Source organism: Microtus pennsylvanicus, chromosome 2, assembly GCF_037038515.1.
Source record: "Microtus pennsylvanicus isolate mMicPen1 chromosome 2, mMicPen1.hap1, whole genome shotgun sequence".
NCBI classification, from domain to species: domain Eukaryota; kingdom Metazoa; phylum Chordata; class Mammalia; order Rodentia; family Cricetidae; genus Microtus; species Microtus pennsylvanicus.
This window is the reverse complement of record NC_134580.1, coordinates 7,931,557-7,959,184: the sequence shown is the minus strand read 5'-3', so window position 1 is coordinate 7,959,184 and position 27,628 is coordinate 7,931,557. Positions and strand designations below refer to the sequence as shown.

At 45.1% G+C, this 27,628-nt stretch overlaps 2 protein-coding genes across 3 annotated transcripts in view; both read right to left on the bottom strand.

The window, feature by feature from the left end:
• Positions 1-5,648, bottom strand: part of Dmc1 (DNA meiotic recombinase 1) — a 33,665-nt gene extending 28,017 nt beyond the window's left edge. For both annotated transcript variants that reach the window (XM_075963505.1, XM_075963506.1), the window contains exons 1-3: positions 5,598-5,648; positions 4,953-4,997; positions 3,449-3,595 (exon numbers count right to left, since the gene is read on the bottom strand). In XM_075963505.1, the coding sequence (XP_075819620.1) occupies positions 3,449-3,595; positions 4,953-4,997; positions 5,598-5,648 (243 nt within the window). The remainder of the gene's footprint in view (positions 1-3,448; positions 3,596-4,952; positions 4,998-5,597) is intronic.
• Positions 5,649-18,097: 12,449 nt separating this feature from the next.
• The window catches only part of Fam227a (family with sequence similarity 227 member A), a 55,329-nt gene continuing 45,798 nt past the window's right edge, over positions 18,098-27,628 (bottom strand). The window contains exons 16-18 of the mRNA XM_075959884.1: positions 25,601-25,741; positions 22,122-22,247; positions 18,098-18,540 (exon numbers count right to left, since the gene is read on the bottom strand). Coding sequence (XP_075815999.1) covers positions 18,468-18,540; positions 22,122-22,247; positions 25,601-25,741 — 340 coding nt within the window. The 3' untranslated portion in view covers positions 18,098-18,467. The remainder of the gene's footprint in view (positions 18,541-22,121; positions 22,248-25,600; positions 25,742-27,628) is intronic.

The following is a 27,628-nucleotide window of genomic DNA, read 5'->3' as shown; positions in this document are numbered from 1 at the left end:
TAGTAAAGTGCTCTTTTAAAGGACCTGGGTTCAGTTCCTAGCACCCACATGGTGGCTCACAACCAGACTTCGGTTCCAGAGAATCCAATGCCCTTCTCTATTTCTTATGGACACTGCATGCATATAGTGTACATACATACATGCAAAACACTCATACATATAAAATAAAAATCTTTTTAAAAAAAAAAAAGTCCAGGGTGGGGGGGGAGCGGGAAAGACCTTAGAGTCATCTCACATTCTTTTTTTAAAAAAATTTATATATTTATTTATTTTTAATTTTGTGTGCATTGGTGTTTTGCCTGCATGTTTGTTTAATCTTGGAGTTACAGATAGTTGTGAGCTGCCATGTGGGTGTTGGGAATTGAATCCAGGTCCTCTGGAAGAACAGTCAGTGTCCTTAACCACTGAGCCACCTCTCCAGCCCCAATCTCTCACATTCTTATTAGGTAGCATGATATAGGGGTATCTGGTGCAATTTCAGAATTCATTTTTGAGTCTAGAATGGGTAAAAATACTGTGCCTTTAGAGGACAGTCATGCAGAATAAATGAAATACATCCATGGCACAGAACAGAATAGTATTTTACTGACAATGCAGTTGATCTCATTCAATAGCATCACCTCCCTCCAGCTCTAGACATTTTAAGGATCCCAGAAATAGTAGTGTTCACTACTCATGTGACAATATCTTTATATGGCAGATGCATCACTCATTTGCTGAATTAATAAGCTACAGCTGACATAGTGATGAACAGTGAAAATGGACTCTAATGCAGCTAATTATGTTTCTCTGTTGTTCTAGTAGTTCTTAAACACAAGGGAGGGAAGAGTAAGCCCAGACCTAGCTTCAGTTAAGAAAGGATAAGATCTGGATGAAGAAAAGGTGTTCTTCTGTTTTTCCTTGAATAAGAAAATTTATGGCTGAGTAAGAACACTTGTTATGCAGGCAAGAAAACTGGAGTTCAAATCTTTAGCAGCTATGTAAAAAGCTTGGTATGGTTGTTTGTGCTTGTAACCCTAGCACTGGGGCATGGAGAAAGGTGGCTCCCAGGAGCTCACTGGCCAGACAGCCTAGCCAAAACTAAGCCTCAGGTTCTGCTAGAAACCTTGTCTCAAAAACAAGGTGGAGGGGCTTGAGAGATAGCTAAGCAGTTAAGAGTACCAGCTGTTCTTCTGGAGGACCTTGGTTCAATTACCAGTGCCCATGTGGCAGCTTACAACTGTCTGCAACTCTATCTCCAAGTGATCTGACACCATCACACAGACATGCATGCAGACAAAATACCAATGCACATAAAATAAAAATAAATAAATCATTTTTAAAAAGAACAAGGCGGAGAGTAATAGAGGAAGACGTAGTATGCTTCCGCATGCACAAGCATAGGCACTTGTACATGCACACAAAACATGTATATATACCACATATGAATATGAGATTTAGAGGCTAGAGAGAGAGTTCAGTCAGTAAATTTTTACTTTGCAAGCACAAGGACCTAAATTCAGTTTCTGGAACTCAAGTAAAGAAAACAGGAAGTAATTCGAGTGTGATCTCAGCATGAAAGAGACAGACAAGGTGGATCCTTGGATCTCACTGGCAGCCAGCCTAGCCAACTTCATGAATCCTAGGACAGTAAATGGTGCCTGAGGAATGATATCTGAGGTTTCCACCCATGTGTACACATATGCATGCACACCTGCACACACATACAAAATAATGAGATTTAGCATCTAAAGATAAGAAGACTATGGAGGATGGTAAAATGACTCAGTGGGTCAAAGTGATAGCTTTAAATTTGACCTTAGTTCAAAACCAAAACCCAATTAACAGTCAAAGTAGAGAGCCAACTCCACAAAGTTGTTCTCCAACTTCCACATGTGTGCCATAATTCCAAGTCTTACCCCTATACATAACACACACAGACACAGACAACTTTTTTTAAAAAAAGATGTGTAGAAGCAACTAGGTATCACACACCTTTAATTCTCAGGTAGAAGCAAGTGGGTCTCTATGAATTTGAGGGTTTGAGGCCAGCCTGGTCTACAGAGTGAGCTCTAGGACAGCCAGGGCTGAATAGAGAAACCCTATATTAAAAAAACCAAACCAACTAACCAAACAACCGACCAAATAAATAAAATAAAATAAATTGGGTGGTGATGGTGCTTGCCTTTAATCCCAGCACTTGCAGGTGGAGCTCTGTGAGTTTGAGGGTTTGAGGCCAGTCTGGTTTACAGAGCAAGTTTCAAGACAGCCAGGGGCTACACAGTGAAACTCTGTCTCAAAAAACAAACAAAAAATATGTGTAGGAGCTAGAAAGTAGTAGTTTGCCAAAATTTGGGCACTACTGTAAGACTTTCTAGACACTCTGGCAGTTGAGGAAGTGACTTCTGGATACATTGCTTAGTGGGTCTATGAATACCACGGTCACTGGGTCCTCTCCAAGACAGCCTCTTCTGGTTATGAGATTCCCCCTCCCTCCCCGCACAGATACACGAGAAATAAAAAAGTCTTGATCTTCTGTAGAGAGGGATACTTGGTGACTACTTTCCTGTACATTTCTATTTATAGACTAAAAATAGGGGTCCTCTGATGATACCTAAAACTCTATAGGAGAGTTTAAGTCTAAGGCTATATGCCTTTCCCTGCAGCCTGACTGCTTGCAGTCCATGGTGCCACTGGAAGGTATGAGTTATGAATTCAGTTACCTCAGTGGACATAGGCATGGTTATATCTATTTCAGCTGCACACACATAGACCCTAGCTGATGTTAGTCTTTTTCTAATCCAGGGCTGTCTTCCCAGGTGGCCTATAGCAGAAAAGAGAAAATTCTTTAAGTCTGAGCTTCAGAAAAGCTATAGGCATATTTGAGAAGATGAGACCAAACTAAGGGGAGGACAGCTAAAAACAAATAGCAGAAGAACTAAAAGTCAAAGAAATATAAAGAAAAGTTTTGGTAAAATAATTGCCTTCAGTAGTATTCCAAGTATCTTAAAACAAAACAAATAAAACAAAAAAACAGGTTTTCTTTTTATTGTTATTTTGTCTTTTTTTTTTTTTTTCTGAAGCTGAGGACTGAACCCAGGGCCTTGCGCTTGCTAGGCAAGCGCTCTACCACTGAGCTAAATCCCCAACCCCCAGGTTTTCTTTTTAGATTTTAAACTTTAACTGTATGTGTGCTATGGGGTACATGCCTATTTCTATCATGTGGGTTCTAGGAATGGAACTCAGGGCAAGATTATGTTCTAGGTATATTCATGCTCACCTCAGTCTTCCAGGAAACTAATTGTTGTGGCTTTGGGACTGAAGTAATAAGCGGGTAACATGGGGACTATAATATATTGTGGTCTATCTACAAGAACTTAAAGTTCCTACTGTAGTTTCTAATGTTCATGAGAAAGTCTACAAAGGCAACTCTGCTAAACTAAAACAGCAAAGAATGAACTTGGCTTACAATAAGTTTGTTGGCTGCCTCTTTAATCTTGTCCACTTTGGCTTCTGAGAGTCCTTTGACATTGCAGAGGGCTCTTCTTGTTGTCATTTGTATCCCTTTAATGGTACAGATTCCTACAGACTTCAGTTTCTTAATATCAGCCATATTCTGAAATGAAAGAATGGGTGTAGCAGATTGATAAAATGCCAGCCTAAAAGGCCCCTCTACTATATCATGAGCTTCGTGTCCATCTCCTTCCATCATGATGCTAATTTTACACAAGCAACCAGGTGGAGCCCACCCACTACCTAGCCAAATGTTCTAGAAATATCAGAGTAGAACATACCCAGCAGGTTGCCAAATGTTCTGGCTGTGCCCCGATTTTCCCAAGAATGTTAGTGAGACCATGGCAATGTAGCAAAAAATTAAAAAGAAAAGTCTGTTGGTGGAAAAGCTAGCAAATTTATCACACATTCACCCCCTCAGTTCAGCTCCTTCCTTCTACAGAACTTCATTACCAATATGTTCTCTACATTTTTCAAAGTTGTTTTTTTTCCTTCTGCTCCTGAAGAACACAAATAACTACATCACAAAAAGACTGGGATTTTCTCCCTCTTCTATTTTCTAAAATTGATGGAAAGAGATTACTATCAAGATTTCAAAAGACAACCTCAGCAAACTTTTAACACCAAATGATTGCTGTTGATATCTACAGATTTTGACAGTCTACATTTCTGCCACCATGATTCACTCTGATTATTGGACAAATAGAATTTTTTGTAAATGAAAGCATTATCTATCTAATGTTAAATCTAGAGAGACAAGTGGTAGTGGTGATTGCTTAGAGATGCTCCAAACACCTCCAGCTGAATCAGTGGTTTTTAATCACTGGGAATCCTCAACAGTGTCTAGAGACATTTTTGGTTGTCACAGGCAGAGGAGTACTACTGGCATTAAATGCATGAGTAGAGGCCAGGTGTATGAATTCAGTTTGATGTGACTATAGATATTTGTAACTCCACGATTGCACTAGTTGGTTGGTTTTGGGATTTTTCCCCTATATAATTTCCAAGCATACCATAAACAGACAAACGACTAGAGTGGTAAGTACAGTTTTATTATTACCAGGTCTGAAGTGTGTCTCTTTGATATTAGCTTAAGGTCAACCAGGCTTATTCTAGCTTTGATTAAGTCACTTTTATGTTAGCCAATATATCCTAACTCAACTTGTGGGGATCTGCTTGGGCTTGCTGCCATCCAGAGCTACACTTCTGTTAGTTAAGTTCCCCTTATTTATGTTAGTACAACTCTGGATTTGACTGCTTCCTTGCTTCAATCTCCTGGCTCCTGGGGGTCAGTTCTCATATATTGGGATTAAATTATTCTGGAACACCAAGCATGTTGCTGAACAACTGAAGACAGACAGTTCCCCTTCACCACACAATAAAGAATTTTCCAGGGTTGGTCAGGACAAGGCTGAGAGAATTGAACAGACCATTTAATACAGTACTGAAAAGTTACTCACAATTCCATGTTTCTGTAACAGGTCAATGTCTTGAAACAAAGATTCCTAAATGAAATGAAACAAAGAGTGGATTTTAGACAGTCACATCTAAATAAATGTTTCACATTTTTGGGAGTGACTAATTCTGATTCACTAGTCATTTCATAATATTTCAGTTCCACTTATCTAAACATTGAAGTAGGATCGATCACTTTTTCAAACACATTGTTACATATTTAGAAAACAGACCAATATGGGTGCTGAGAATCAAAACCTGGCCCTCTAGAAGAGTAGCCAGCCTTACTATTGAACCATCTCTCCAGCCCTCATTTGACCTATTTTATTTAATACTTTTTCAGGACCAGCATGCATAGGTAGCAGTAAGTTCTTTTAAGCTACTTTCATTTAGGGCTGGAGATGTAACCAATGGAAGAGCATGTGCCTACCAGAAAGAAGAATTGAGTTGGAGCTCTTCTATTGCAAAACAAACAACAAAAACTTTCATACCAGTTGCTAAGTAGCTAAACTTAGCACCCTTTGCCAAAGAAATTGTTACACATTTATGTTTTCTACTTTTAGTTCCTAAAAACAGTAGCTAAAAACTATGAAATTTGATTTTTGCGGAAAGACTGAACATTGCCATAACTTTCAACATTCTAATAATACCTCCTCATCTTGGAATCTCGATTCCTCCTGCACAACTTGATCTTCTTTCATGTTGAAAGGGAAGCAGCAGAAAAATAATCAATTCTGGGAAAATAAGAAATATTATTTAAGATGTAGTTTTCCTATTTTGCTTTCTATTTTTGTGATAAAACATGGATAAAATCAAAAGCAACTTGGGGAGGAAAGGGTTTACACACCCCAATCACAGTCTGTCACTGAGGGAAGCCAAAGGAGGAACTCAAGGCAGGAGCCTGGAGGCAGGATCTAAAGCACCAGCTGTGGAAGAAGGCTGCTTACTAGTTAGTTCTCCATGGCTTGCTCAGTCTGCCTTTCTTTCCTTCCTTTCTTTCTTGTGGTGGTGTTTGTTTTTTCTGTTTTTTGTTTTAGAGACAGGGATTTCTCTGTGTAGCCCTGGCTATCTTGAAACTCACTCTGTAGACAAGGCTGGCCTTTAACTCAGAGAGGTCTACTTGTCTCTGCCTCCTGAGTGCTGGGATTAAAGGAATGTACCACCATTGCCTGGCTCAACCTACTTGCTTATATAACTTAGGACCACCTACCCAAATAGCATGCCCACAGTGGGGCCTTTCCTCATCAACCATGAATGAAGAAAATGTTCCAGACTGGTTCACAGGCTGTCTGATAAAGGCAATTCCTTGGGGTTCCCTCTTCCTAGAGGACTTTAGCTTGTTTCAAACAAAACAATACAGCCAGAACAGCAGTCATAGTTTGTACAGTAAAAATTCTCTTGCATAGAAGCTTCTGGTATAATTTCAAAGTCACCAAAGATCAGGAAGAACCAAAACATTTGCATGCAAAAAAGTGGCTGTTCAATCTTTCTGCTGGGCTTGTGGTATTATTTCCTATATGTAATCATCCTCATCTTTTTTGCTTGTCTTTTTGAGACAACATCTCACGTAGTTCAGGCTGGCCTCAAGCTGTAGCTGAAGAGGACCTTAAACTGCTGATCTTCTTTTCTCTACCTCCCAAGTACTGGGTTAGTCATGTGCCACCACACATAAGGCTACTTTCTGTCACTTTTTGATTTCCTATCATACAATCATTACAAATGAAGATATCTTTATTGTTCTTCTGAATGTTAGACTTGTTAATTGCAGGCTTATGTTTAACAACACTCTAAGAACTTTATATCATTCTTCTTTGCATCTTCCCTAGCATGTCAAATTTACCATAACTTTGGTAAAGGATTTTATTTTTCCCATACCTGATGAATACATTCTCAATTGTTGGTTGTGAATTGGTACACGGGTAAACTGTATCTTTGCTTCATAAAACTATATATTCCACAGTACTTACTAGTTTAATAATTTTGTAAATGTATGGTAAATACCTGTCTGAGTTAGGGTTTTAGTCCATCATTGAAGGAAGTCAGGACAGAAACTCAAACATGGTACGAACCTGGAACAGGAGCTGATGGAGAGCCCATGGAGGGGTGCTGCTTACTGGCTTGCTCGTCATGGTTTGTTCACCATGATTTCTTATAGAATCTAGGACCATCATCCCAAGGATAGTACCACCCACAATGCCCTACAGCTGGGTCTTGTAGGAACATTTTCTTGATTGAGGAGCCCTCCCTTCAGATGACTCTAGCTGGTGTCAAGTTGATATAAAACTAGCCAGAAAAATACCCAATGACAAGTTAGGTAAAAACAAAACAAACAAACAAAACAAAACAAAACCAAGCCGGGCAGTGGTGGCACACACCTTTAATCCCAGCACTCGGGAGGCAGAGGCAGGCAGATCTCTGGGAGTTCGAGGCCAGCCTGGTCTACAAGAGCTAGTTCGGGACAGGCACCAAAGCTACAGAGAAACCCTGTCTCGAAAAAACCAAAAACAAACAAACAAACAAAACAAAAACAAAAACCAAGAAGCTATAGATATGATGGTGTACATTAAATAAAATGAATACTCTTGTTCTTGGGCTATTCTGTTTCCTCATTTAAGACCAAAGTCAGGTTTTGAAGTCCAACACAAAGGAAACAAACTACTAAGGCAGCAGAGAGTTGGGCACAAAAGAGGGAACTGTCTGAGTAGGCTCCTCTGGAATATTGTTCCTTTTTTCAGTCGTGAGAGATGGTTTTGCTTGTATTGTCCTGGAACTCCATATGTAGAACAGACTGGCTTCGAATTCACCACGAATTTCCTGCCTCTGCCTCCTGAGGTAGGTGCATCTGTGTGAGTGCCTGTGTGCGTGTGTATGTGTTTTACATAGCCCACCCAAGCTGGCTTGGAACTCTTGGCTCTCCTCTCCCACCTCCCCAGTTCTGGGACTACATATGTGCACCGCCATGCCCGACTCTTGGCTGTATTCATGATTAGTTCAAATTCTAGACTATTCCAGAAAAACAAACCTATTGGCAGACTCCTCTCTCCTTTTGCATCAGGATCTATTAGACCCACAGGCCATGAACTCAGATCTGCCTTCTGCTGAGATCACCAGTGTGCCCACCCCCAGATCTGAAGCAGGGCACCTAGCCTCAGTTTCAGGGGGCTGAGGGGTAGCAGGGGAAGAGGTTACAGGGGACTTGGGGGTGGCAGGGGAAGGGGTTACAGGGGACTTGGGGTGACTGGGGAAGGGGTTTCGGGGGACTAGGGGCGGCAGGGGAATGGGTTTCAGGGAATGGTGAGACGGAAGGAAAGGGGGTTTCAGTGGACTGGGGGGCAAGGGAAGGGGTTTCTGGGGACAGAGGGAGCAGCAGGGGCAGGGGTTTCGGGGAACTGAGGAGCAGCAGTGGAAGGGGTTTCAGAGGATGGAGAGATGGAAGGAAAGGGGGTTTCAGGGGACTAAGAGGCAGGGGAAGGGGGTTCAGAGGACTGTGGGGCAGGGGAAGGGGTTTCAAAGGGCTGGGGGCGGCAGGGGAAGGGGTTTCGGGGGACTGGGGGCGGCAGGGGAAGGTGAAGGCGGTCAGCCCGTGGGCTCTGAGGTTCAGTAAGCGCCCTGAGGCCTACATTATCCAGGCCCCAGTTTCCTCGTGAGGCAGGGAGGCCGGCAAGACTCAGGTCAGACTTATTTCCGCGAGGCAGGGAATGTCTCGAAATCCCTACACGCCTCAGGGCCGGGGTGGAAGGCGACAGTCACCAAGCCAAGTCCAACAATGACCAAAAATGACCACAGAAGGGCACGGAGAGGAAGCGCTTCCTCAACACTTCGAGTTTTCCTCAGCTTTTCCCGCCCTTCCTCTTTTCACCACTCACCCCCCCCCCCCCAGCCCACGGTCTCCCCGAGATTTTCAAGGTGAAGCCCTTACGATTCCCACTCAGGCTTTCCGGTCCAGTCTAGGATTCTAACTAGGACCCAGAACGCGGCGGCCGACAACCCAGTCGTCGAATCTCTATGGGTTTGGCGCCAAACGAGGACGGCTACAGCGCGCCACCAATGTGGGCGAGGCTAAGGCCACGGGGCGGAGCTAAGACTATGGGGCGGGACTACTACTATGGGGCGGGGCTAAGACTATGTAGCTGGGCGGAGGGAAGGCTGCGGAGCTGTGGGGCGGGGCGAAGGCTGACGGGCGGGGCGAGGGCCCTAGTGGGTGCTGCCCGGTGGGACTGAGCGGGGCTCTAAGTCTCTAAGGGAAGCCTGTGATAGAGCAGGAGCTCCGTTTGGGCCTGAGAGGAGAACCCTTGGGCAAAGGGAAGTGCCGGGTCAAGGAGAGAGAACTCCAAGTTGTGGCGCTGAGTCGAGGCGGCTGACCAGGGCGGAAGATGACGATCTAGAACTGTTTGTTAGAGGGTCGAAAAAGGGGGTCCTTTTCCCCCTGCCCGCTCGGGGCTGCTTTCACTCCAAGCTTTCCATATCTGGCTGCGTACCTCAGACTTCCGATTCTTCTGTCCTCTGATGACTTCGCATTTGCTGCCCTCTCATCTGGGATGGAGAGTAATTCTCTTTGTCCTAACGTGGTTCTAAGTAGTCGATAGAAAACCAGCAGATTTTAGTTCCGATTTATTTTATTTATTCATTTATTTATTTTGGTTTTTCGAGACAGGGTTTCTCTGTGGCTTTGGAGCCTGTCCTGGAACTAGCGCTGTAGACCAGGCTGGTCTCGAACTCACAAAGATCCGCCTGCCTCTGCCTCCCAAGTGCTGGCATTAAAGGCGTGCGCCACCATCCCCCGGCTTTAGTTCCGTTTTAAATAGAAACCCGGGCCAGCCATAATGCCAGTGGGGCCATTTCTCCAGACTGCCTCCTTTCCCCCTTAAATGGAAACTGTTGAGAATCATAAAACACTTGAAAGACCGTCGACTGCTGAGGTAGCTTGGAAGTGTCTTGGATGACCCAGCAGTACAGGGTGACCTTTATTTTCTTCTGAACCTTTTTGATAGAATAACTACCAAAACAATTGGCATTTTGAAGGACACCCTCTCCCGTTGATAAAGAGCCAACCAATGCTTTTCAGACACCCTTATTTTCCAGAATCGTTGCCTGTCTGTCTTTTTTAATGAAAATTGTCCATTTGAGAAGGATTAATAATGATGGCCGGCTTTCCTTCTGAATCCACCTAAAATACAGCAACTTTTGAGCGATTTGAAGACATCAGCAAGATACCGGAGAGCTGCAAAGAGCACAGCGAGATGATTTAGGGAAATCTAACATATGTAGTTTGGTGTAGTGACAGCTGGGAGAGAGAAATGTTCATAATATTTGAAGGTTGTGTGCAGTACACTCAAGAAAGAAACCGAAACGAGCTTGGCAATGACAAACTCACGAAGTGAGACGAAAGCCGTGTTAGGACACCCGACTGACGGGTCTATGCAGCTTTTCAAACGCTTAGAACCAGCCACAAACAGGGAGCAAAAAAAATGCACTTTCCAGTCAAATGGGGGGGGGGGAGAGTCACATTTTGAAAAAATTCTGAGTATCGTGAGGGAGCAGTTTCAAGTTGGTGAAGAAAATGAGTTAGTCGAGCAAATGGCATTGGAATGACTAGGTAACCATCTGGAAGGAAATAAAATTGGAACTATACTTCACACCTCATACCAAAATAAATTCCAGATAGATCAAACTGAATATTGTAAGAAAAGCACTAGAAGAAAATATAGGGCCATTTATTATTTTATAAGACAAATGGCTTTTAAATCAATCTAACACTTATTTCATGCGTATGAATGTTTTGCCTACATGTACACCACATGAGTGTCTGAGGCCAGTGAAGAAGAGGGTATTGGATCCCTTGGACTGGAGTTACAGATGGTTGCGAGCCGCTGTGTGGGCACTGGGAACCGAATCTAGGTCCCCTGCAAGAACAGGGCATACCACAAAACTCAGAAGCCATAGCAGACTGCTGAGATTATCTGATGTGTATGTGTGTGTACCTGCATGTAAGCATGTGCACCCGTGTGCTAGTGCTGTTGAGACCAGAAGAGAGCATCGGATCCCCTAGAACAAGGAGTACGGGTAGTTGGGAGGTACTCTTAAGCACCAAGCCCCCTCTCCAGCCTCCGATAAGACTGTATTTCATAGGAAGAAGTGGCAAATGTAGTGGCACACACCTTTATTCCCAGCACTCAAAAGGCAGAAGCAGGTGGTCGATAGAGCAAGTTCCAGGTCATCCATGGCTACACAGAGAAGTCCTGTCTCAAAAAGCCAAGAGAGAGAGAGAGAGAGAGAGAGAAATCAAGTATGACAAAATGCTATTTTCCTATTCAAGATACAAAGAAAAAAGCAAGCCACTCTGCACCAGTTAGTGGCCAGATAAAATAGCCAATTGTGTGTGTGTGTGTGTGTGTGTTTGGGGAACCTCAGGAATGCCACAATTTCCCTATACATTAAAAAATGCCATTGTATAAAGAAATACGAAGTCAGATGGTGGTGGCACACACCTTTAATCCCAGCACTCAGGAGGCAGAGGCAGGCTGATCTCTGTGAGTTCAAGGCCAGCCTGGTCAACAGTGAGTTCCAGGACAGCCAGGGCTATAGTGAGAAACCCTGCATTGAAAAACCAAAAACCAAACAAGAAAAGAAAGAAAGAGATAGAGAGAGAGAATGAAAAGAGAGAAAGAAAGGAAGGAAGGAAGGAAGGAAGGAAGGAAGGAAGGAAGGAAGAAAGAAAGAAAAAAGAAAGAGGGAAAAAAAGAAAAGAAAGAGGGAAACAGGCAGTGGATTCTGAACAGGACCTGAGTTTTGAACCATTACACTGTACTGCCCCTCTGTGGACAGTCACCTTATAGCCAGACAAAGGCTCATGGTCCCTGTCTGTGGATCTTCACACAAGGAGTCTGGAGTTTCAGGAGCATGAATTTGAGAAAGATTTTGCTTGAGAACTAAAGAAAGAAGGTTCATCTCTCACACACAATAATCTACCTTAAACATTAGTGCATTTAGATAGTGAGCCTTGATTTCCTACTGTGCCAGGCACTGTGCTGGTAGAGATTCAAGGAAAAGATACCCAGGCTATTGCGGACCGAGATGAAAGAACACAGACAGTTATGCTACGATAGGACATAACCCTCAAGTGTGCCTCTCCCTGTTGCATAATTTTCCATGAATAGTTTCATCTTTCTGCAGAATGTGAACCTTGTGACTGAAAAACATTTTTAGAAACCAAGAAGCGAGTCACTTCGGAGAGCAATTTAAAAATGTGTCTTCTCTGAGGCCATTTGCTCACACACAAAAAGCCATCAAAAACTCCTCTCTTCCTGTTCCAGGACTGAGAAAGCAAAGTCGGCAGACGTCGCTATCCTATCTGAACTCCAGGTCTCACACTCTAAGGTTCTTTTAGTGATAGAAACCATATACAGGTAGCCACGTGGTGGTGGTGAACACCTTTAATCCCAGCGCTCAGGAGGCAAATGGATTTCTGAGTTCAAGGCCAGCCTGGTTTACAGAGCAAGTTCCAGGACAACCATGGCTGCACAGAGAAACCCTGTCTCGTTCAACAAATAAAAAGACAACATGCACAGGTGACCAGTCATCCCTTATTATCCCAAGAACTGAGTGGGGGTAAGCCAGGGCTAAGATGCTCTCGCCCAGTGGTTCTCAACCCCTGTAACTCTGCGACCCTTTATTGTTGTGGTGACCCCCATCATAAAATTATTTTCATTGCTACTTCATAACTGTAAGTTTGCTACTGTTATGAATTGTAATGCAATTTGTTTGTTTGTTTTGAGACAGGGTTTCTCTGTAGCTTTGGAGCCTGTCCTGGAACTAGCTCTTGTAGATCAGGCTGGCCTCGAACTCACAGAGATCCGCCTGCCTCTGCCACCCGAGTGCTGGAATTAAAGGCATGTGCCACCACTGCCCAGCTGTAGTGTAAGTATTTGTGTAGACAGAGGTTTACCAAAAGGTCTCAACCCACAGGTTGAGAACCACTGCTCTATAACTGTTCTAAATACACGTGCACCCCCCAGACAAAATGCTTCTGCTAGTGTTTTAAGTTTTTGTGGTTTTTTTTTTCTTGAAACAGAATCTCACTATGTAGACTTGGTTCTCCTGAAACTCACGGAGATCCACCTGCCTCTACCTCCTGAATGCTGGTATTAAAGGCCTGCACCACCATGCTCAGTATATTGCATATTTTGGAAAGTGGAAGTCTTTCTAAACCATTCTTGGAAGTTCAATAATACTCCCTAATTCTCCCTTAGGCCTCTGAGTCTATCTTGTTTTCCTGGTTCTCATTGGTGCCCAGTACCTGTTTGAATAGGAATGGTCCCTATGGGCTCATATATTTCAATGCTTGGTCCTTAGGGAGTAGTACTACTTGACAGGGACTAGAGGGTGTGACCTTGTTAGAGGAAGCGTGTCACTAGGGGTGGCTTAGGGGCTTCAAATGCTCTACCCAGGCCCAGTAGCTCTCTCTTCCTGCTGCTTGTGTGTGGATCCTGATGCAGAACTCTCAGCTCCTTCTTCAGTGCCATGTGTCTGCAGGCATGCCACTATGCTTCCTGCCATGGTGATAACGATTAAGCCTCGGGACTGTAAGCAAACCCCACTTAAATGGTTTCCTGTGTAAGAGTTGCTGCAGTCGCAGTGTCTATTCGCAGCGATAGAACAGTGACTAAGACACTGCCCCAAACAAGTGGGAACTCTTTTTCTCAGTCTCCCAAAGATGAATACCACTTCTTAGACAAAGTGATCCAAACCTATGAAAGAGGATTTTCTCGGGCTCTTACTGTTGTGTGACCATCCTGTGAGAACAGGATAAAGCCACGACTTCACAGTAATGAAGAGAGAACCATGTTCCTATGCTTTAACTCTACTTTCAAATCACGATCCTTGGAGAGGAAGGCACAGGCTGGGGGAAAGCTCAGTAGTAGGGGCTTCACTTAGGCTAGGACCCTGGGACTCATTCCCAGGATTAGCAAACAGGTCCATGCAGCCTGTTCTGCCTCCCGCCCCCGTACATACCTGCCGCTAGTACACAGCCAGGTAAGCTCTTAACCTGGGATCTTATTATTCTTCTGTTGCAAGAATACATTTGGGGCTCCATGGTTAAGAGTTAAGGGTTTTTTCTAAAGGACCTGAATTCAGTTCCCAGTACCCACACACACTAGGTGACTCACAACTGCTTTAAATTCCAGGGGATCTAATGCCCTCTTTTGGCCTGCACACACAAGTTATGCACACACACACACACACACACACACACACACACACACACACACACACACACCAAAGAGAGAAACAATCTTAAAAATAGAAAGAAATACAGGATGGTATGGAAACACACACAAGCACCTGATCTGTCTGGGGGAGAGAAAACATGTCATTTAGGCTGAGCCTGAGAGACTGGCAGGAAAATGAGAGGACAAAGGCTGATGTGGGACAGTGTATGAAGCTGGAGGCCAATAGAAGGGCAGCTGTCTGGGAAAGCGTCAGCTTGGGCTCCAAGCATCTCCAGGCCTGCCTTCTGCTCTTGTCCTAGTTCCCTTTATGTTGTGCCCAGTTTCAAATACTGTGCTTATTACTCTGGGGAGACATTGTGACAAACTGTCTGACGTGTACATACGCACTCATCTAAGGACTGCCTACATTTTAATGGGGGAGAGGAACAAAGAAAAAAATCATCCAAGTTTTAGAAATTAAAACCAAAATAAAAACAACTGGTCTTTACTGAAAACATTAGCAAAATTAAAACCGGCATACTCGACAGGCACTCTGCCCCCAGCCACATCCCTAGTCTTACTTTTGCATTTTTCACATAGCTTTTAAATGGCTGCACAAAATGTCTGTTAGTAATGAGCATCCCATTTTATCAGAGATGACAGATGAAGCATCTTCTGTGTGCCTTCTTTCCTGATGATGTCATCCAGAGGTGACAGATAAAGCATCTTCTGTGTGCCTTCTTTCCTGATGATGTCATCCAGAGATGACAGATGAAGCATCTTCTGTGTGCCTTCTTTCCTGATGATGTCATCCAGAGGTGACAGATAAAGCATCTTCTGTGTGCCTTCTTTCCTGATGATGTCATCCAGAGGTGACAGATGAAGCATCTTGTGTGCCTTCTTTCCTGATGATGTCATCCAGAGATGACAGATGAAGCATCTTCTGTGTGCCTTCTTTCCTGATGATGTCATCCAGAGATGACAGATGAAGCATCTTCTGTGTGCCTTCTTTCCTGATGATGTCATCCAGAGGTGACAGATAAAGCATCTTCTGTGTGCCTTCTTTCCTGATGATGTCATCCAGAGGTGACAGATAAAGCATCTTCTGTGTGCCTTCTTTCCTGATGATGTCATCCAGAGGTGACAGATAAAGCATCTTCTGTGTGCCTTCTTTCCTGATGATGTCATCCAGAGGTGACAGATAAAGCATCTTCTGTGTGCCTTCTTTCCTGATGATGTCATCCAGAGGTGACAGATAAAGCATCTTCTGCGTGCCTTCTTTCCTGAGATTTTCTTAGGTAGATTTCCAGAAGTGTAGTTGGCTTATGGGGCAGGCATAGTTTCAGGGACCTTGAAAGGCATCCTAGGCTCCTGGAAATGTTAGGTTGTATCAATTCCCATTCCCAGAAAAGAAGTCTGGGACACTCTGGGAGCCACAGCACGGACCACACATGTCAGACAATACGAAGAAGTGCAGGATTTAAAGGAATGCAAATATCTAGGCTCAGACTTATTTCCACCCCTTTAGTTTAAGCTTCTTTCATGAGTGTGCCTCCCACTCCCCAAACCATGCAGTGGCAGGCAGCTGGGCCCATAGACGAAGACAGGAGACTCACAAGCTCAAGGGTGGCCCAGGAAACTTAGCAAGACCCCGAAATGTGAAGGAGTGCTTTGCTGGGAAAGTCCTTGCCGAGCATAGGCAAGGCCCTAGGTTCCATGTCTAATACTGCAAAGAAAATATTTAAACTAAAAACACATGAATAAACTTATGTTATATGCTAACTTAATATAGATAACAGATGGGCCTGCCCCAAATAATTGTGTGTGTGTGGTGTGTATAACTGTGTGTATCACATACATTTTAACATACATGAATGAATGAATTCTATGGAAATATTTTAATATATAGACATAAGATATATTCAATATACACATGGAAGTGACTCATCATATGTTTTGGACTTTCTCGTTTGTTCATATTTCCAAAGGCGAAAACCTTTTAACCTCAAATACAGATGTCGGAGGCAAACCTGTTACCATGCACTGCATCCACATCCCTCGTACAGACGTGGGAGGCAAACCTATTACCATGCGCTGCATCAGCATTCACCAGACACTTCTCAATTCAGTTCTCTGCTGGATACAGAGATAAAGACAGACACCTGCCCTAAAGAAGCAGAGTCTCACTGGGAAGCTAGAGACAGGGGGTGGGCTACATGGAGCCATCTGAGGATCAGGCAGGCCACTGGGAACCAAGTACAGCTGTTCCTGGGGAGCTCTTTATTTGCATTGGGCAGGAAATGGTTGAGGCCTGGCCTGCCTTACAGGGTGGGAGACAGATCCACCAAGGTTTCTTCAGGGAGGGGAAAGTGGTTCTTCCGCAGTGTGAGCCTCAGGAGAGAAAGCCGGGTTAGGGTGCAAAGGAAGAGGCCACCTGGCCACGTTTGTGGAGCACGCACGAGCTGGATGGCCAGCACCTTGCACAGCCCCTGCTGGACTGGGCTCTGCTCTATGTGTTTTTCATGAAGTATCAGCTTCAAACAGATACGGTGGGGCAGGGTCTATCACGACTACCATTTCCACACTGCATTGGACTCACAGCTGGCTCAAGTCTATGTGCTCTGAATCAGTGTGGAAAACCATTGGACACCAGCCTGGTGTGTTCATTTAGAGGGAATGCTATCTCAAGCCACAGTCCGGGGCTAGAGGTGGGGGCAGCTCAGTGGTAGAGCACTTGCCTAGCACTGGGGAAGAGTATCCTGGGTTGCTATCAGCTTTTATTTCTAGGTTATTTCAGTGGACAGAATTTGGAAATATCTACGTTTATAATTTGTTTTCTTTGTTTTGAGACTAGACTTTGTCTAGTAGGGCTCAGGTTGGCTTTGAATTTGAGATGTGGTAGAAGCTGGCTTTGAACTCTTGATCTTCCCTGTCCCACCTCCCAGGTGCTGGGATTACAGGCATCTACCATCGTGCCCAGCTGACACATGCATTTGTAAACAACAGCCTGAGGTGTAGTTAACACAAGAGCATACATGCCTTTAAGGTAAATTACGGATGTGGATCTCTCACCACTGTCGAGACAGTGAACATAGCCCTAAAAGTTTCCCTGGGTGCTGCGTAATTCTTTCCATCCTCCTTCCCCTGCTCTTCCTAGCCACCTCTCCTGGCCTTCAGCAGGCCGTTTGTTTGATGAATCAGAATAATCAAATGTAAAGCCGGGCGGTGGTGGTGCACGCCTTTAATCCCATAACTCAGGCGGCAGAGGCAGGCGGATCTCCGTGAGTTCAAGACCAGCCTGGTCTACAGAGCTAGTTCCAGGACATGCTCCAAAAAGCCACAAAGAAACCCCGTCTCGAAAATCAAAAAAAATAATAATAATCAAATGTAAGCCGGGCGGTGGTGGCGCAAGCCTTTAATCCCAGCACTCGGGAGGCAGAGGCAAGCGGATCTCTGTGAGATTGAGGCCAGCCTGGTCTACAAGAGCTAGTTCCAGGACAGGCACCAAAAACTTCAGAGAAACCCTGGCTCGAAAATCAAAAAAAAAAAAAAATCAAATGTATTTATTTCCGTAAGTTTGTAAAATAGTTCACATCATGGACTTTTAGTCCATTCTGAGCTCCCAGGAGAGGCTTTGATAACTGGAGAGGTCTCAGTACTTGTAGATGTAAGCAAATTGAAAGCCTATTCCAGACACTTAAAAGATTCATTCTTATATTTCTGTTGCTGCCCAACCACTTCTGGTACCAAAATCAGTCAGGATTCTCCAGAGTAACAGAACTTATAGAATGGATCTTTTTTTTATTTCATTTTTCTTTTCTTTTCTTTCTTTTTTGTTTGTTTGTTTCTTTTTTTTTTTTTTTTGAGTTTTTGAGATAGGTTTTCTCTGTAGCTCTTGGAGACCAGGCTGGTCTCAAACTCACAGAGATCCACCTGCCTCTGCCTCCCAAGTGCTGGGATTAAAGGCGCGCACCACCACCACCAAGCTCAGTTCCCTTCTAATACTTCCTGTTTACTTGGTTTTTTTTTTTTTTTTTGAGTCAGGGTCTTGCTATGTTTCGTAATGATGTGTTGAATTGTGTGGTTATTATTAATAAGTGAATGAAAGAATGCATCAGTAAATGTCTGAATGGATGAGGTAAGTCACCTTCTCTCAGCCCTCACTTTGGCTCGTGGTAGATAAGCACTTTAATATTCTTTATCCCCTGGACTGAGGAAGACTCAGCATGGCCCTGGCTGCAGCAGAGCTCTCACTGCCGTCCGACAACACAGACAGGCACCACCTCTGCAGTCCAAGCCTATCCTTGGCGTTCATTCCATGGAAGTCGGGGAGAGTCTAAAGAGCATCTCCTGCTTGATTCGGAACATATCGGCGTTGCGCTTGCTGTGGAGGAATGAAAAAGACACAGACATAAATGGTGGGAACTTCTTATGACCAAGACGACAGCAGGCTAGAATCAAGTACCTGGGGGAAGCGGGTCAAAAGGCCAGCAAACAACAGGTGACAGGGACATACATGCCATGAATGTACGAGGACAGGGGGAGATGTATACAACCAAGGAAGAATCTGGGACTGTGGTAATACACAAGAGGGAGAGAATCAAGACAAGCAAATTAAAACAGACAGCTAGGCTTAGCTCTCAGCACAAAAACACCTAGGAATAAGTGAACAGAGGCCTGGCTCGTTGACAAGAGTGTTGAATGAATCCTACTAGGGACCAATGAAAGTGATCGCATCAGCCCACAGGCTTTGGGGAAGAAGAGGAAGGAACCACAGCACCTGATGTTAGATGTGCCGGGGAGAAGGAAGTGCCGAGAGCATTGCTAGGGCAGGGCACAGTGGCACACATCTGTAATCCAACACTTGGGAGGCTGAGGTAGGAGGCTCTTCAGTTGGGGACACTCTGGAATACTCAGTGAGACCCTATCTCAAACAGTAACATAATGATGATGATGATGACACACTTCTGTCACATCTACTTTGCTTGTGTCAGGCACTATGTTCTGGGCTTTACAAAGAGCTGGCCGATTCATTCTGCACATCAGCCCTAGGCCATAGGTACTATTATCATTCCCACTTTACAGAGAAAGAGCCTGAGAATCAAGATAAGAACCATATAGGGTCATAGAACCAGGGGGTCCTGAGGGGGAGCACTTTAAAAGCTCGGTGATTGAGATCGCTGCCTCTCTATTTAGCCCTTAAAAGATGACTGTGTCCAAGCCTGGTGATTGATGTGGGATTTCCCTCTGGGTGCTGTGATTACCAATGATAAATAAAGGAACTGCTTTGGGCCTGTAGCAGAACTATAGGGGAACAGAGCTAGGTGGGGAAAACTAAGCTGAATGCTGGGAGAAAGAAGGGCAGAGTCAGAGAGAAGCCATGGAGCCTCTGCCAGAGACAGATGCTAGGAACTTTACCCGGTAAGCTACAGCCACATGGTGATACATAGATTAATGGAGATGGGTTAAATTAATATGTAAGAGTTAGCCAATAAAAAGCTAGAGCTAATGGGCCAAGCAGTGAATTAATTAATATGGTTTCTGTGTAATTATTTCAGGGCTAAGCGGCCGGGAACCAACAAGCAGCCTTCTGCTACAGGCCATGGTGGCACATGTCTTTAATTCCAGCACTTGGGAGGCAGAGGCAGGCAGATCTCTGAGTCTGAGGCCAGCTTGGTCTACAGAGCAAGTTCTAGGACAGTCAGGGCTACACGTAGAAATCCTATCTTGAAAAACTGAAGATATGGAGAGATGACTCTGCCTTGCTTCACCCTACTTCAATTAAAATAACAATTAAAGTTTCCTTTTCTTAGGTTTTTTTTTTTATATTATGTGTATGAGTGTTTTGCTGGCCATGTACATATGTGCACCACGTGCATGCCTAGTGCCCTTGGAGGCCAGAAAAGGGCATTCGATTCCCTGGAATTAGAATGGAATTAGATGGTTGTGAGCTGTCCTTTGGGTTCTGAGAATTTAGCCCAGGTGCAGGGCCCAGCAAAAAGGAGTCCTTTTGAGTCGAGCCTGGCCAGGACTCCCAGCCAGGCATGCTCCAAGACTTCCTGACCTAAGAGGTAAGGACCACAGAGGTGGCAGCAATGGTTCTCTGACACTTTCGACAGTTGCCACACCTGGACCTTTTCTGTCCGGTAAACCAAAAGGGAAGCTGTTGGCCTGGTTCACACTTACCCGGGGTCTTTCGGCAGCAGTCAGCTGATGCTAGTGTTTATACCATCCTTTTGTGTGTGTGCACGGGTGTATGATATTTGGGGGGGGGGGACACATGTGTACTACAGCACATGTGTGTCAGTCAGAGGACGACCTTGGGTGTTGGTCCTTGTCATCTACCTTGTTTGAGATCATCTTTTTGCTGTTATTTACAAGGTTAGCTAGCCCACAAGCTTCCTGGGGTTTGCCTGCCTCCACTTCCTCTTCCATCTCACTGCAGGAATACTGGGATTACAGGTGCAGGTTGGGTTCTAGAGAGGCAAGGACTTTACTCAGTCAGTGCATGTGTGCATGATCCTTTGAAAATTCTGATTTTTTTTTGTTTGTATTTCACAGCACACGGAATATAAATACATACATTTTTTCTGAGACCTCCAGTACTGTAAGCTAAATAAATCTTTTTGTCATGAACACTCAGTCTTGTGTGTTTCATTAGAGCAACAAAAAGAACTAATTCACCAATTAGATCCCCGGACTTGTTCTTTTAAAATCCTTGGCCTCAGCCTCCTAAGTGCTGCAATTAACCTCCTGCCACCACCTTCTGCTGTACACGGTTTCTTTCTTTGTTTTTCTTTTTCTTTTTGTTTTTTTTTTTTGTTGTTTGTTTGTTTTTCAAGACAGGGTTTCTCTGTGGCTTTTGGAGCTCTTGTAGACCAAACTAGCCTTGAACGCACAGAGATCAGCCTGCCTTTGCCTCCTGAGTGCTGGGATTAAAGGAGTGTGCCACCACTGCCAGGCTGTAAATGGCTTCTTAATTAGCAATATGTTATCAAGGACTAGTTTCTGAAATATTTTTCTGAGCCAAGCTTAAGAAAGTCTGTGGATTCCTGATTGGGAGGTATATACAGGTACCAAGTTCAGACAAGGATTTGCGGGACCCTTTACAAGTCCCCACACACACACACCTGCCACTGGGTTTCTGAAAGCCAAATTTAATAAGTGACATACCCTTGCTGACCATCTTCCAGCACTTCCCATAACAGAAAGTAAAGGACTTCATAAAAACCTCGCTTGTCCAAAGACAGCCTTAAGAGTCTCTGATGTCCTGCCCACACCCTGCCTCGACCTCCTTCCATGTGGTGCCCTGCCTCCATCCTGAGCTTTTCTCCACCCCTTGCTCTGCCTGCCTCCCAGGCAGTGGTCCCTACGATCTGAGTCTTTCTCCACCTCTGGCTCTGCTCTCCTAGCTGCTGCCTCTTTCACATCCCTGCCTCCTGCCAGCAAATTCTGTCACCTGTGCCAGACAGTCACATCACTCCTGCATGGCTCCTGGAGCCCTGCTCCATCTTCCCAGGTGCTGCGGGCATTTAATTTGCTGATCTATTTGCTGCCCTTCACTCTTCACTGCTTGTCAGCTGGGGCTGTGGGGACCTACTGCTGGATTCCCACAGGCGCCTACGGCAGCAGGCTGTAACCTGTGTCTGTGTTTGGGAACCCGTGACTAGCCCCTACCCTCAGGAAAGCTTAACTTTCATATGTGGTCATGTTTGTGCTGGGCTTATTTTCTCAATGTTCAACACAGGGTAAACCATTGGTAAATGGAGCTGCCATTTTCATCCGACAATGTAGCACTATTATGACAATACTTCAAACAGCGAGGGGAAGCAAAATGTCTGAAAAGATGCAGTGGACCTGCACGGAGTTCCCCTGCCAGGTAGGTCTCTCGGGCAAACCCTGAGAGAGCTAGGCTGGAGGGTGGGTACTTCCTAGTCCCGTCTTCCCACTGTTGGCCCACCTCACCTGGAACTGGAAGGAGGTCCGATTCTGTAGGGGCTTTGTAGGCCCAGGGAGTAGTTATCGAGACTTACTAATGAGAAAGGGGACTGGAAACCCCTCTGTTTCTCTTCCACTTCTTTCTGTTTCTTCCTGTGTGGAAGCAAAATGGATGTCAATAAAACTAGCTCAGAAATTCAGTGTGGTTTCTCCGGAAGCAGCTCTCCTGGCACCTTGAAACACATGGGAAGTTACACGAGTTGGCAAGGCTGGTGAAGGGAAAGGAAGTAGAGCCAACACAAGGCCATCATCCCCCCCCCCCCCCATTAATCTTCCAGCAGCAGCTTGAGGACCAAGACTGAACAAGACTCTGGGAAATAAGATCCTGACCTTGAGGACAAGCACAAAACACAGGGCTGTAGATGCGCTGTAAGGAAACACAGTCAGGGAAGACGGCGCCTGCCCGCGCCTGCGCTGGGTTTAGAGTTAGGTGAAGAAACAGGATAGTCAGGTCTGAGGGGGTTAGACTGAGGTGCAGTTCTGATGCTTGAGAAGCTAGAGCTGTTAGCAATGCTCCCCTGTGACTCCCACAGTCGACCGCCAAACTGCCTGAACTTTAAAAGTTATAGCCTTTTCTCAATTTAGGGAAAAATTTAAATCCAATGGAACCAGTTGGGGATGGAAATAGTCTCAATTTTTAAAATTACAATTCCCAAGCTCCTTTGTACCATGTGACTACTATCAGGCCCCTGAAATAAAATGGCAATATCACGGTATTTCCAGGGAAGGTCCTTCTAGAACACAGGAAGGAATGGGGCTCTATTGGAAAGGAGCCCGCCAGAGTTTTACCAGATGAGAGAAAAGTTTCAAAACTACATGGTGGTCACTGATGCTCACTGCTAAAATTACAGGAGTCATTCAAATCACCAAATTTCAAAAGGACTTTCAGAAATACTGAATTGGGCACTGAAGTGGTAAGGGGGAAATGCTATATTCTTAGGCTACCAATGAGAACACAGGGAGAGCAACTGGGACTTCTGGGAAGAAAGCTAAGAATAAGTAAGGTTAACCTTCTTGAGTTGCTGGCCTGGAACACAGACTGAATGCCTGCAACTTCAGCAGCCACGTGAGACCCTGAGGAACCCTAAGGGACAGGCTGGGTTCTGGTTTCCCGAAGGCCCTGAAACCCCCACCAGGCCTAGACTGTCCACTTCCAGGGTTTAACGTCTACACTGTGACTTTTCTATTTTTTCTGTGATGCACATCTGGCTGCAATCCTAATTTATATAACGATTTGAACTGTCACAAGGATGAAAGGTTTTTATCTCCTAGAGAAACTAAAATAAAGAGGTTGGTGATATAAGACCATACAGAAAAATAAGAAGACAAAGGGAATCGAGGGGTTATTTAAATGCAGGGCACCTGCTCCACAGCGTTTCCAGAAAGCAGTCGGCCAGGCATCAGCCCACAGAGAAAGGCTCTTCCCTCCCCAGCACAGAATGGTCCTGAGAAAAGGTGGCTTGCTTCCCTGTCACATGAAGGGAGGAGCCCCAGCCATCAGGGTTGGCTCCTGTGAGCTTTTTGGAGCTTCCCCCTGAACTATGAAGGCAGCCCAAGTCACCGGAAATACAGAGACAACAAAGATAAAAGAGTAAAAGCAGCAAAGAAGCCGGAGAAAGACGCCTCAGGGAGATGGAAGCAGCTTCAGGTCAGAAGAAAAGCGTAGGGTGTGTGGAGGATGTCTGCACAATCCCAGCGAGGGGTGGAAATATTGCATCCACGAGAGGATGAGGATGCTGTCTCATACTGCCTTCTTAATCTCTTCCATCACTGGATTCCCCCTTACAATTATTATTTTGTATTTTATCACATTCTCAATAAATAACCATCAGTATGTGGTTTTCTGTTTGTGTTTGTTGGGTTTTTTTTGTTTTTGTTTTTTTTTTTTTTGAGACAGGGTCTCACTATGTAGCCCTGGCTTGTCCAGGAACTTACTCTGTAGCCCTGCTAGCCTCAAACTCACACAGACCTGCCTGCCTCTGAGTGCTGGGATTAAAGGCGTGCACATTTTTTTTTAACAGTGCAGGGGTCACATTTCAGGGAACACGTCATACACGAGTGGCTCTCAGGGGTGAGCATGTACACAGCTTTCTTGGCTCTCACCCTTGATGAGGCCGTGGGTGAGTGTGACCATGTTACTAATATTTAGACCTTGTAGCTTTCATTTTGTAAAATTTATGTCTTTCAGGATATATTCAAACAAAACCTTTTATGATGCAGGGATGGCAGCCCCCTCCTACTGTAGGCTTCCAGAGGTTCCTCTCCAACCAACAGATACACAAAAGCTGTGAAGACTGACCCCTGGGGCTGGAGGGACAGGCAAGCAGTTAAGGTCACTGGCTGCTCTTCCAGAGGACCTGGGTTCAGTGCCCAGCACTCACAACTGTCTCTAACTCTCGTTCTAGGGTCTCTGCTATCTTCTTCTGACATCTTGGGCTCCTGCATGAATGGGACACCTATGTCTGCATGCAGTCACATACACATAGAATTAATTTCTTTTTTTTTTTTAAAGATTTACTTATTTGTTATACATACAATATTCTCCCTTCATGTATCCCTGTGGGCCAGAAGAGGGCACCAGATCTCATTACAGATGGTTGTGAGCCACCATGTGGTTGCTGGGAATTGAACTCAGGACCTCTGGAAGAGCAGTCAGTGCTCTTATCGTCTGAGCCATCTCGCCAGCACCGAATTAATTTCTTTTAAATCCCTTAACGTCCCCATAAAACTTCTGGGAGCACAGGTCTCAAGAAAAAGCTGTGGCAGGAAGGTGGGGATGGAGAAAGGCGTTGTGATGAATGATGAGGCGCAGGAGAGGTGGTGAGCAGGTAGATGAGCAGGCGAGAGATGCCAGCTGGCAGAAAGACTGGAAAACCCTCCCGATCGTGGCTACCAGTGACAAAACAGAGCTCGTGGGAGAAGAGCCCCAGGACCCTGGGTCATAGAAGGTGGCGGTGCGTGAGTGACCCCAAGTGACATCTGAGGCTCCTGACTCTCTAGTCCACCTCTACCCTCAGAATTAGCCCTTTTCCTTCCTTAATAAACCATCTCTATTACAATCTATCCACCCCTGGGCCAGTTCTCTATTCTGAGACACGAGACTGGGGAAAGCTCAGCTGGTGCCCTTTGGACCCAGACAGGCACCTGCACACCTGTCCCACCTGGTGAGAATTCTCCCATCATTGGACCCAGACAGGCACCTGCACACCTGTCCCACCTGGTGAGAATTCTCCCATCATTGGACCCAGACAGGCACCTGCACACCTGTCCCACCTGGTGAGAATTCTCCCATCATTGGACCCAGACAGGCACCTGCACACCTGTCCCACCTGGTGAGAATTCTCCCATCATTGGACCCAGACAGGCACCTGCACACCTGTCCCACCTGGTGAGAATTCTCCCATCATTCACACTGGACATTTTCTAAGGCTTCTGTTTGAACAAACCTTGAGAGAAACGTTGTTTCTCGGCGGGAGGTTCCTTTGGATTTCTTGTCAAGCAAGTCATCAAGCAGTAAGGATGATGAGAGAAAGGCATGGTTGGCCCTTTTTCTTTCTGCTGCTCTTTGATCGATAATATTCACCTCCCTGGGGGATAAGATGACAAAAGACATATATTGAAAAGAATTAGTCAGTGTCGTCTTTTCTTTTTCTTTCCTTCTTTCTTCTCTCTCTTTCCTGAGACAGGGTTTCTCTGTGTAGCTTTGGCTGTCCTGGAACTCATTCTGTATCCCAGGCTGGTCTCAAACTCACAGTGATCACCCTGCTTCTGCCTCCTGAGTGCTAGGATTAAAGGTGTGCGCCACCACCGCCCGGCTGCAATGCAATCTTGTCAGATAAACACCTACATTAGTCTGCCAGGAAACAGCTAACCACACAGGGGTCACCACATCCCACATACAGACCACTTGGGTTTTATGATGGATATGAAGTGAAACCACAGAAGAAATAAGGGCTCCACCATCTTAAAAGAAGCCTCGCCTATGCATAGTTTCAGAAGGAAGCTGGATCCACTGGGCCTCTGCTGCCTGCTGTGTGACCCTGGGGAAATGACTTTACCTCGCCATGCTAGTGTGGTTCACAGAGCTCACTAGATTTGTGGTGAGGTGTGAGCTGGTGTAGGTCAAATGTTCAACAGTGCCAGGTACACAGGAAATGCACGGAAAGTGTTGGCAGCTGCTGCTACTGGAAGCTTTCGGTAGAGTGTGTTCACAGGGCACATAATGGCTTTGCTGAACTGGGTAACCCTCAGCTGACTTCCGAAATGCAAATAGACAATTACTTGACGAAGATCACATTATGAGCATTCAAAGTTAACAAAAGAGCCATTTGTATATGTTTATATGAGTTAAGATGTTGTCACAAGGGGCTGTATCGATGGCTCAGCAGTTAAGAGCACAGCTTACTCTTAGAGAAGACCCACACCCAATACTCAGCACCCATATGGCAGGCAGCTCACAACCATCAGTATTCCAATTCCAGGAGATTCAACAACCTCTTTTGACTTCTATGTAGGTACCAGGCATTAAGGTGGTACACATACATGCAGAAATGCAAGACACACACATAAAATAAATTGACATGGATAATAAGACAGAGTCTGCTCAACATCAGAGCCAATGCTCTGGACCTGTGTTCTATTAGAGAAACAAGTAGTGATGTCCCTAAAGCATCCTAGCCCACCTACGAGTCATCTTCCACATGGCCACTTTCATTCCAGCTCTGGCCGTCATTTAAAAAACAAAACAGAACGCCATTTTGCTATTTAGATATTCAGGGGTTTAGGGACATACCCTGTGTGGTAAAGTGCTAGCTGTGAGAGCCTTAGGATATGAACATATCTCTAGCATACGTGTAAAAGCCATGTGAGATGTGCCTGCATTCCCAGTGCTGGAGAGTCAGAGACAGGAGGGTCCCAGGAGCTCGCTCAGATTCAGTGGGAGACCCTGTGTCAGAAGTTAGGTGGCAAGAGGGTTGGAGAGATGGCTCAGAGGTTAAAAGCACTCGCTGGGCAATCAATGAGTGCCAGAGACTCATAAGTTGGGGATCAAAACCAGGTGGATTTCTGGGCTTGCTGCCATAGGCTTAGCAAAGGGAACACAGCATGAGAGACGCCCTCTCCTAGCCGTATGCACATCCCAGGCCAGGTCTATCCGGAGCCCAGTTAGGCTCCAAGTTAGGAGTTTTCCGAGTGCATACACTGTGATGTCAACTTTTAACTAAAGAGCTTTTTCTTCGTGTGTGTGTGTGTGTGTGTGTGTGTGTGTGTGTGTGTGTGTGTAGATAGGCTCCTACTCTGTAATCCAGAGCTTGAGGTAATTTTGCCTCAGCCTTCCTGAATGCTAGACTTACAACTGACAGCCACCACCACACACAGTGGGGAAACACACACATACACACACATTCTAAAGAAGGGAGCTAGGCTCTGTCAATGAGCTGTTTCTCATCCTGCTGAGCACAGGAAGGCTGACTGTA